Source organism: Rousettus aegyptiacus, unplaced genomic scaffold (genome assembly GCF_014176215.1).
Source record: "Rousettus aegyptiacus isolate mRouAeg1 unplaced genomic scaffold, mRouAeg1.p scaffold_m13_p_6, whole genome shotgun sequence".
NCBI lineage: Eukaryota > Metazoa > Chordata > Mammalia > Chiroptera > Pteropodidae > Rousettus > Rousettus aegyptiacus.
In genome coordinates, this window is record NW_023416309.1 from 103,741,408 (window position 1) to 103,752,052 (window position 10,645).

The window sequence follows — 10,645 nt, forward strand, 5'->3', positions numbered from 1 at the left end:
GCCCGTAACAAGGCACCCAGCGCATCTCAAGTGGAGATTGAATGAGTCCTTCTTTGCTGCAATATTGGGGCCTGGAAGTACCCCTTCCTGCCTCCTTCCCACTTTGACTCCCTGACTTTTGTGGCTGTAGGGCTCAGTGAAAGACCAGTTGAAGGCCTACGGGGCTCTAACTGAGAGTGTGACCCGAAAATACACCCGGCAGATCCTGGAGGGCATGTCTTACCTGCACAGCAACATGATTGTTCACCGGGACATCAAGGGTGAGCAGGAGCAGACTGTGGGGTCCCCAAGACCTGGTCACTTAACCATTCCGAACTTACTGAAAAGTGGGACCCTGATTGCCTCCTTGGGGGGATTGGTGTGGAAATCAGTTGAACAATTTGGGAAAATACTTCAGAGTAAAGTGCTCTGCAGTGTTGGCCATGGCAATGATCATTTTGTGCTGTAGGGCTGAGGCTTCTGTCACTAGCCTATTTGCCCTGTGCAGCTTATGTCTAGTTCATGATAGCCCCGTCCTCCCCAGCAACCCTGTGAGCTGGGAGGGAGGGAAAGAGGGAGGCGGTAGAAAAAGCCCAGAGGGTCCAGGGTTGTAGCCTTTGCCCTTTCATGCCTTAGGAGCCAACATCCTCCGAGACTCTGCTGGGAATGTGAAGCTGGGGGACTTTGGGGCCAGCAAGCGCCTGCAGACCATCTGCATGTCGGGCACGGGCGTGTGCTCGGGCACGGGCATGCGCTCGGTCACCGGCACACCCTACTGGATGAGCCCTGAGGTGATCAGCGGTGAGGGCTACGGAAGGAAGGCAGATGTGTGGTGAGCGCTGCGAACGTGCTGGGGCCCCATCTCCCTGTCTGGGCTGTAATAGCTCCAACTTAGAAATGAGCCTTGGGGCTCTGCTGTGTGGTAGGATAGGGGGAGGGTCCACCTCTTGCCAGCTTGGATGCAGAGGTGGTGGTGTGTTTGAACTCCAAATAGCAACTAATTGCTGGGAACTTAGGGCATGGAAAACATCCCTGATGTTTGCTAAATACTGAAAGATGGATTAACAGTGAAGGCCTGGATCAGCCTCTCCACGGTAGCAGGCTCCCTCATAGCACTCAGGCAGCTTGCATTTGTGCTACTTAATTTCAATCTTCTGAAAGGGCCTGGAAGTCTTGAGAGTGGCTCTTCCCCTTGGAATGTTCCTGTGCTTGGTTTAATGATGGTCCCTTGAAGATGTCTCTGTACTAATCTCTTTGACCTTATAAATGTAACCTTATATGGCAGAAGGGCCTTTGCAGATGTGATTAATTTAAGAATTTTGAGGTGGGGAAATTATCCTGGATTATCCTGAAAGAAAGGCAGGAGATCAGAGTGGGTAGTAGGAGATGTGACGATGGAAGCAAGAGGTTGGAGTGATGCAAGGAAGGGGCCAGGAGCCAAGAAATGCAGGTGGCCTCTAGGTGCTACAAAAGGCAAGAAAACAGATTCTCCCCTCAGAGCAGGGGTCCCCAACCCCCGGGCTGCAAACCAGTACCGATCGGTGGCCTATTAGGAACCAGGCCACACAGCAGGAGGTGAATGGCAGGCCAGTGAGCGAAGCTTCATCTGTATTTGCAGCCATTCCCCGGTGCTAATAACATCACCATTTCAGCTCCACCTCAGACAAACATTGAATTCTCATAGGAGCACTGGTCCCTGGTGCCAAAAAGATTGGGGACCACTGCTTCAGAGCCTCCAGAAGGAACCATCCCCACTGAGGCATTGACTTTAGCCCAGTGAGACTGATTTTAGACTTCTGAGCTCCAGAACTGTAATAAATTCATATTGTTTTTGGTGCCACTAGGTTCCTGGTAATTAGTTAGAGCAGCAGTAGGAATCTGATAATAGTTATCTTGGAGCTCTTTCTGTCCATGCTAAGTGGTTCTTTTCCCCAGTCTCAAGAAGCACCTGGGTGGGTTTAGGTTGATAAAGCCCGTGTGGACAATGCAGACAGTGCCTTGAAGCCTCTTCTGGTTTGGGGGACCCTCTACCAAGTGTCAACCCTCACCTTAGTCCATCCTGCCTCAGTGTGTTCTGAGAAAGGCACCTCCATTTACAGCATTGGGCAGGGCAGCTGGCAGCCTGGGGCTGGCCAAGGGATGACATAGAGATCTCTCTTTCCAGGAGCCTGGGCTGCACTGTGGTGGAGATGCTGACGGAGAAACCACCTTGGGCAGAGTATGAAGCCATGGCTGCCATTTTTAAGATTGCCACCCAGCCCACCAATCCTCAGCTGCCCTCCCACATCTCTGAGCATGGCCGGGACTTCCTGAGGCGTATTTTTGTGGAGGCCCGCCAGAGACCTTCAGCCGAGGAGCTGCTCACACACCACTTTGCACAGCTCGTGTACTGAACTCTCAAGGCCACGCTGCTGCTGGCTGCCCCTGCTGCATGGGCGAGGGGCTGCTGTGGGGCTCAGCGAAGTTGCTGCTTCTCCCAGGCAAAGCTGTGGACCGTGGAGCTGCAGTTCAGCCAGCGTTTGTGCCTCTTCCACCGCTGGGGCTCAGAGCCTGGGTGGGGCAGCTGCAGCCTCAAGGACGAAGCCCCCAGCCTGCCAGACCTGAGAGCCCAGTCCCGTAAGCTCAGTGTGGAGGAGAAGGGGCTAGGAACAGTGTGCAAGGCGCGGTGGGTCTTGAGGCTGTGTCCTGACCAGAGCCCGGAGGGACTGGGGGCACAGGATGGACATGAGGGTCCAAATAGTGTTCTTTCATCCAGAGTATTATTTCGTTTCTCCTCCCCATGTCTGAGATCACCACGGCATCTCTGGGCTGGGTGAGGCCACCCATACCTGAGTTAAAAGCCCTGCATCCAGAAGCCAATGGAAGGCAGAGGCCTGGGCTGCACTCTCCCTGGGGCCCCCGGGTCAGGTTTGCCAGTCCCTGTCCTTTACCAAAGATGAGTGAGCAGATGTTATGCTGCCTTATTCAGGGAAGGAGGAGCACTCTTGCCTGCCCCTGTGACCCTCCCCTTCCAAGCAGGAGCCTGAGATGTGGAGCTGCCCCACTGAGAGGGCAGTTTTGTCAATGCAATTGTCTCTGTTTTACAAGTTGGAGTCACTCTTATGCTGTACCCAGTTTTTAAACTAGAGGCTATGTGCCCTCTGGGCTCTGAGTACCCCTGCTATGGGCTTGGACCTTGGGCTGGATTAGAAAGAGCTGAAGGTAATGGCCTTTGTGCTTCTGACGTGGCATCTGACCCCTCACTGCAGCAGAACAGAAGATGGACAGCACGGTGCAGGCCTGTGATCCAGCTGGCCGCCCTGCCCTGAGCAGCCCGTTGAGGCTAGCAGGGGAGTCTGTGAGTGTGACCCTGCTAGGACAGAGCCCTTTCCACCTGGTAGAAAGGAGAGCCCCTATGATGCCACCAACCGTGTCTGAAACTGCCAGCTCTGTTCCTCCTTGGCCAGCCTTGTCCATCCCCAAGGTCTCAGCCTTTTCCCCTTCTTGCTCCTCTCTTGTAGGAGGAGCAGCAGCAGGGGTCTGGGAGCCAGTATCTCCAAGCAGCTTAGAGTTGGCCTTATTTACCTCAGCTTGGGCGCTGGTCCTTTTTTCCGGCCCCTCCCCTCCAAAATGTGCCTATTGCTAGAGCTCCTCCCTCTCAACACCCAGTTCCTTGGGAGTTGTAATTAAAGGAAAAAAAGAAAAAAAAAAAAAAAAAAAAAAAAAGCCAGTGCCCAGGGATGGGCGTCTCCAGGGAGCTGGGGATTAGCACCAGGCAGCTCATTGCCAGCCATGCCCACTTCCCCACGGGCACCAGAACAAGCCAAAGCCTTCGTTGTATGTTGACGATGCACTTTTATGAATGTAGTTTCTATCGCTGTTTTTAGCCTTTTCACATCATGTAATGTGAGGCCTTGTACTTGTTAATTTATATCTCAGATCATATTTGATGGTTTTTATATGTATATCACTTCTAGACTGTTACAGGTGATGGATGCCTCAAGAGAGAAGAACACGAAAGCAGCTGGTTTTGCAGGAATGTGTTGCACGGTGCCAGTTGGGCCTGGGCCCATTTCTATCCTTTTCCCCCAGGGGTCTCTGTCAGGCACCCCCAGCCCAGTCCTGAGACAGTGAGCATGTGCTCCTCCCTCCACCTCAGCCTTTGCCCAGAAGGGGACTGGCCCTACATCTCGACCAAAGCTGCCTAGTGGCAGCTCAGCCTCTCCATGACCCCGTCTGATGGCTCCACATTCTTCTTGGGCCCACACCCCTGTCCTGTCCCCATTCCCTGAGAGGAAAGCATGCGGTGCTGGAGCTGACAAGATGAGACGACTCTGTGTCCCAGGTTCAGGCTCTCACAGAGCCCCACCCCCCTGGGGTTGTACCTCACAGGGAACATTGTTTTAAAAAATGAATTTGCAAACAAGCGAACACACCCTGCACTCCAAAAAAAAAAACAAAACTTTTTTTTTTTTTTGTGCCAAAAACTGTGGACTTGCTGGCTCAGCATCCTCAGGACCAAGCTGTTGCTTAATTTTAATTTATTATTTTTTAATTAAATAATCCAGAAGAAAACTTGTGGGCTTATAGTGGCCTTGGCCCCAAGGTTCTGAAGGGTAGCCTCCTAGCAGCCCCAGGCTTGCTATGGTAAGGGCCATGCGCCATTTGCTCATCATTCTGTGGGGGTATGTTGGCCTTGGCCAACCCAACAGAGATCAGGGTTGGGGACAGTCCACATTCCGCCACCCCCCTGCCTCCTTTGCCCACCTCAGCTCTGTGTGTCTGAATTGTGGATCGTGCAGAAGAACCTGCAGCCGTAGTTATTTGACTATATCTTGACTGAGGGCTTGCAGTGCAAAGCCAGGCCAGTGTCGTGCATTACTTACAATAAAAGGGATCATTTATACAGGAGGGGTCCTGTGGCAATGCTTTTGGTTAGGGTGGGGTAGAGGTAGTAGGTGTTTGCTTGGGAGAGGCAAAGTAAGGTACCTGGCCACAAGCTTGGGTCCCTAAACAAAGAACTTAAAATGACTCCAGGAGGGGTCCCAAGATGGGATGATTTGGCCAGTACCACAGCTAGCTCAGAGGTGGTACCCCTTCTCCTTACTCCCAGGAGCTCTGCTGAGGGTAGTCCTATCAGGGCTGATTTACCAATGTGGAACTATTGGTGTCACCAGTGGCTGGGTTCCCAGCACTTTTGTGACATCTAATAGAGTCATCTAGCCTGGACAGTCCCCTTTAGTCCTGTCTTTTCAGGGCAGATCAGGGGCCTCCAGGAGCCATCTCTCTGGTATCCCTTCCTTTTGCTTAGCTCTGAGCAGAGACCATCCTTGTCCCCATCTGAAACCTTGGCACAGAAGTTGGGCCTGCCCTGAGCAAGGCTCACACTGAGGACCTACTTGCTTACCGAGTCTTGGCGCTGCTGCTTCAAGGGGCAAGTTGTCTCCCTCAACAGCACAGTGGCCCACCTACCATCAGAACCTGAGGCCTAGTTTTCTACCCTGTCCTATGGGTATTAGGACAGGAACTTAAGTTGTATGGGGTAGTGGCAGGAGATCCTCCATTTGCTCTCTTGTCCAACTTAAGCAGTTCATGGTAAATTGGGGAAAATCAGGTCCTCCAGACTTGCCTTGTTTGTTGTCCCTCAGAGGAGCAGACGAGCTGTTTCTCCTAGGACTACCTAGACCGTGGCTACCCCACTCACTGGAGCTTGAAAAGGGGCGAGGTGACAGGGAAAAAAATAAGACTAGGAAAACTTTTGACAGCACTTACTGGATCTGCTGATTCCCTTTACTGATTTCCAGGGCAAAAGGGGCCCAGACAAGGACTCAGCAGAAGGGTTCTGCCTTGTACCCCAACATAACGAAGTTCAGTGAGGGCCGGCACCATTATCCTTTGATGGCCTGACCCTCTTTTAGCCAACACAAGGTGGAGGGACAAAGGAGTTTCAGTTATAACACATTCTGGGTTGGATAGCGTAGAGACCTGGCTGGGAAGGACATACCCTTTTCTCAGGCTGGCTGGTTATTTCTCACAGCTATCACCAGGCCCTCATCACATCAAGGTCAGGAGTGCCCTGGGCTGACCCTGTACCCCGTCTTCCCCTGTGCATGATGAGTCCATGTCCTTCCTGCCACAGAGCCCCCCCATCAGGCCACATAATACAGAGTCAGGATCTCTTCAAACATGTTTAAAATGGGGTTGATCACAACAGTCAGAACCGGCAGAAACAGGAGGGGAGCGTGGCCGCTGCCAGATCACGGCTAGTCTCTGTGGCGCTCAGCCTGGCAGGAGTTTTAGCTTCTGCTTCTTGATGCCGGTGGGGCGAGATGGTCCCAAGCCCCACTGGGGCATGCCCTGCCTTGCCTTGCAGAGGGGGCAGGGCTGCTCCACTTCCTCTCCCCTCCCCCACTGAGCCCTGGTGGGCATGTTGAGGCCCAGCAGGGGGCACTCTGGCTCTCCTTCCTCCCAAGTCTCCATGGCTCAGAATCAGGCTAAGTAAGGGCAGAGGTAGATGGGGAAACATGGGGGCCACACAGGGCCCCCGGACGGCAGTGAAGGGGCTTAGGACCCTGAGGGGGGCATGCTGACTCCTTGCTGGAGAAAAGGCACCTAGATAGGGAAGCTGGACTTAGGGGCCTCCCAGGGGGCCATGGGGTGAGGTGTGATAGGCTGAAAGAAGCAGGAAGCAGGGTGGTGAGCAACCCCCAATCCTGGTTCCCAAATCCCCACACATTGAGAAAGAATGAAGGAATCTTGGAACAGAGCCCTGCCCCCATAACCCTCTGCCTGAGCAAGATGGCCTCATCCCTTTCCCACCCCGCCTCCCCACCGGAGCCCAGGTCTAATCTCTTTCCCACCCTTCCCACCACCCTGCTCCAGGCCTCTACAGAGGGATTGGAGGTCAGCGAGGTCTCAGGCTGTCTTGGTGCCAGGGTCCACCTCTTTGTGGGCCCAGAGCTCCTTGTGCTGCTTCCGGCCAAAGCCCTCATCATAGTTGCCTTTGCTCTTAAACAGCTGCTGAAAATGGGGTTTGCAGTAAAATTCCCCGTGCAGTGCCGCGTAGCTGCCCAGGCTGCAGAAGCAGAACAACTGTGGTTAGGTTGGGTCGGGGCTGGAAGATGAGGGGGCAAGGTGAGGGCAGGGCAGGGCAAGGGTGCACCTCAGCTTGGTGTGGCAGTGCTTGCAGCAGAAGCAAGAGTTGTGGAAAATGAGCTTGTCTGCCACCAACCGCTCCATGGGGTACACAGTCTTCTGGCAGGCGGCACAAGTCTCCTTCACCTGAGCCCGAAGGCTGAAGGACTGTCGGGGGGAATGACTCAGCCAAGGGCTTGACCAGCACCCATCCCTTTTTCCCCCCATACCCACCCACCTTCAGGGTCCTACCTTAGAGCGCTGAACAGTGCTGCTGCCACCACCGCCTTTGGCTTCCTGAGGGAGAGGGCCAGGCAGGGCAGGGTCAGTTGAGATGCCCCAGACCTTCGCTGCAGTCACCAGCCCAGATCCCAGGGGCACTCATGGGGTGGGGTGCGAAGAGTGGTAGACAATCACACCACTCCTCACCCCTTCATTCCCAGGCCAGACACCTGTCCTGGGTGTCCTCCCACCCGGCTGATCACCTACATGAGAGGGGGTGGCTTGGGCGGCTCCTGCAGCCTGGAACATGGCTGGTTGGAAGTGATGGAGGCCCGGGTGGAGACGCGGCACCCGCTGGGTTCTGCAAGGGGAAGTCGGTTGGTCGGCCCCACAAGCCTTTCCCCAGTCAGCAGGGTGGGGGTGGGGGTGGGGGTGTTTACAGGCAGGGGCCTGGGGGGCTGTGGTTGGGACTTTCCCTAAGTCATTTCCTGTTGCTCTGGGTCTTGCCACTTCCGCCCCTCACCCATCTCCCCCTCCTCCCGCCCGCCCGCCCCCCGGGCTGCTCCCCAAGGGGCAGGGGTCCCTGAGTGGAACCATGTGTTGGGGGAAGAACGGAGCTAGCGGGCACTGGGGAGAGGCTGGGAAGGGGGATCTGCGCAGCCGCTGTGAGCGCCCCGCGGACCAGGTCCGCGCCTGGGGTGAGGGAGGTCAGGAGAGGGCAGGCCGGGTGAGGCCGCGGCGACAACCCGCTGCCCACTCCTGCCCCCGGCCCAATGCCGCCCACCGCAGGGCCGAGGCGCGGAGACCGCGGGCGCCCCCAGCTCGGCCGGCCCAGCCCCTGGACAGCGCTCGCCGGCCGGGCTGCCTGTGCACCCAGCTCCTCTGCGCCCTGATCTGCGTGGGCCGGACCCTAGACCCGGTACCCTCGCGGGCCCAGTTGAGAGGGGCTCGGCCCCGCCACCGCCCGGAGGCCCTTCCCGGAGGCCGGCCCCGGAGACCCGCCGCAAGCTTCGGGACCCCAGGCGCGAGCGACGAGCGGAGGTGCTGGACGTCGGGAACCCGAGGTCGGCAGCCTCTTCAGCCCCCACCTCGGCGCCCCAGTTTGCGAACCGGTTGCAGACCCCTCCTCCCGGCCGCCCGCCCGTGGGTCTCACCGGGCCCCGGCCTGGGCCGCGGGGCGGGGATCGGTCTCCGGGGGGGGGACGCCTCGGGTGCGAGGGAGGAGAGGCGCGAGCTGCCGCCAATTGCCAGTGGTCCCGAGCGGCCGCCGCCGCCGCCGCCTTATCGCGGCGCCGCCCCACCGGCCCCCGCCCCACGCCCGCCCATTGGCTCCGCCGCGCCCGGAGCCGCCTCCGGGGCCCCGGCGCCGCCGCCGACCCCCTGTGCGCTTTGTCTTTCCCTCGCTCGCTGTCCCCGCCTTTGTCTGTCCCCCACTCCGACCCCGCGCTCTCGGCGCCCGGCACTACCCCTCGGGCTCCGCGCTCGCCGGCCTTGCGAAACTCGCCGTCCTGTCTGCCAGCTCCAGACGGGGGCAGGGACGGGAGTTGGAGGTCCCCACTTTGCATATTTAGGGAGGGGACGAGTTCAAGTTGAGACTCCCTGTGTCGTGGGACAAATAGAGCTTCCGGCGTGGCCCCTGTGGCGGCAAAGAACCGAGCTGCGCCTGTGCTTTTCGGTGCCTCAGTTTCCCCTGGTTGGCACTCGCGGGCGCGGGCTCGACAGTCCCTGCCCGGCGCTCCGCGGGCCATGCAGCCTGATGGATCCCGTGGGGATGGCCCCGGAGGCCCGCCCAAGGTCCAGGCTCGGCTCCCACGCCCCCTCGGGCCACGGAGTCCTCCCGCCGCCAGGGGCAGCCCTGCAGGGCCCCTGCGGCCAGGCATGCATGCGTTCCCACCACTTCTGAACGACAGGCCCAGCCGGTGCCTCTGGAAGGGCCCCAGGGCCCCCGTGTTAGTCACCTTCGGTGGCCCAGGTCGCCTGCTCACAGCTGGGCGGGCCTGCATGAGGGTCTGCAGGGATCACCATCCCTTAGTGCCTTCTGCGACCACCAAGACAAGGGGCTCGAGAAGCGATTTCCATCCTTCAGACAAGCACCCAAACCATTAAACACAAGGGAGGAGACTTGAAGATCTGAACTGTCTTGTTCCAAGTAACAGCTGGCACAGTGAGAAGCCAGGCCTCCTGACCCCAGCTCCCGCCCCTCTGGCCAAACCAGCTGCCCACAGTGCAACAAATCTGAGGCACACAGGCGGCGGGGGACCATCACTCATTCATGATCCCGTAGAGACTCAACTCCTGGGGGGTGGGCATCGGGGGGCTGTTCCTGGAGGAACCTCTGCTGGGAGGCTGCGGGCCTACTGGGGTCTAGGGACTGCAGAGCTCAGCCTGACAAGCTGGAAGCTGTTTCACAAAACGCAGCCCTAAACATAGCTTGTTCCCACACTGTGGCAGGAATAGAACTAGTGTCTCCAGAGCCGGCCCACATGCTTATCAGAGAGCAGAACAGCTCAGCGCCTGGTAGGGGAAGAAGGCGGCAGGCTTCCCCAGCCCCCAGCTGTTCCCTTGGCTCAGTGCATTCACGCTGGGCGGGCTTCACTTTTCTCAGCCTCCTGCACCTCTCTAGAGGAAGGTTTGTGTTTGGGTGAGCTGCAGGCCTAAGGACTCCCTGGTAGGGGTGTATGTGAGAAACTTCTAAAACTGTTCATTTGCATCCTTTCTGGCAAAGTTTCCACACCTGTCATCAGATTCTCAAAGGGGATGTAGGTATGCAAGAAAGGTGAAGCCCTAGAGGGCACAAGGAGGAGGGCCGGGCTGGCAGGTGGACAGGGGTCTGGCCTCCCAGACCCTGAGGCCCCCTTGCCCTGCCCAGGTTGCATCTATGGGCTGAACTGCAGGTAGCCGCCACTGATTCAGCAGTTTGGGCATTGAAAAGGAGCTGAAAAGCAACTTGAAGAAAGCATTTTACAAGCAAAGAAAATCATCTGATAATGGTGTTAAGAAAAGGGAACCTGAGGTTTAAAGGAAAAAAAAAATGAGCTGGGCGGGGGGAGGGTGGAGGTTTGGAAATAAATGTGAGCTGGCCTTCTCACTCGGTCCACTGCAGGTCTCCCCACTCTGCCGTCTGGTTGATGTCATTCCTTCGCCTCAACCCCTATAATTGCCCAAAGAGGGTTTTATTATTCTTTTTAAAAACTGGTATAATTTCTGAGGAAAGGAAAAGTGAGAACATTCGATGGTTCGAAAGCAGCTTCAGGGAAGAGGGAGTGGCACTTCCTTAATCTGACATTTGAAGTGCCTCACCCAGAGCATGACACCTCACCCCTGAGGGACC

The 10,645-nt window shown here is 57.0% G+C and overlaps 2 protein-coding genes across 7 annotated transcripts in view; one reads left to right on the forward strand and one right to left on the reverse strand.

Annotated features, from left to right (window-relative positions):
• The window catches only part of MAP3K3 (mitogen-activated protein kinase kinase kinase 3), a 52,192-nt gene extending 47,326 nt beyond the window's left edge, over positions 1–4,866 (forward strand). For 3 of the 5 annotated variants that reach the window (XM_036222377.1, XM_016128477.2, XM_016128492.2), the window contains 3 exons: positions 131–260; positions 616–811; positions 2,144–4,866. In XM_036222377.1, the coding sequence (XP_036078270.1) occupies positions 131–260; positions 616–811; positions 2,144–2,372 (555 nt within the window). In that variant the 3' untranslated portion in view covers positions 2,373–4,866. The remainder of the gene's footprint in view (positions 1–130; positions 261–615; positions 812–2,143) is intronic. The other 2 variants (XM_016128482.2, XM_036222378.1) reach the window with 1 other exon arrangement.
• Positions 4,867–5,714: 848 nt separating this feature from the next.
• Positions 5,715–8,798, reverse strand: LIMD2 (LIM domain containing 2). Of its 2 annotated transcripts, none has more exons than XM_036222381.1 (5): positions 8,781–8,798; positions 7,582–7,675; positions 7,345–7,389; positions 7,121–7,260; positions 5,715–7,033 (listed from the first exon to the last, which is right to left on the reverse strand). In XM_036222381.1, exons 2-5 carry the CDS (start codon positions 7,621–7,623, stop codon positions 6,874–6,876), a joined length of 387 nt encoding a protein of 128 aa, XP_036078274.1. In that variant the 5' UTR covers positions 7,624–7,675; positions 8,781–8,798; the 3' UTR covers positions 5,715–6,873. The 2 variants fall into 2 exon arrangements, with proteins under 2 accessions (XP_036078274.1, XP_015983988.1); XM_016128502.2 differs by lacking the exon at positions 8,781–8,798 and adding an exon at positions 8,469–8,596.
• Positions 8,799–10,645: the final 1,847 nt, after the last annotated feature.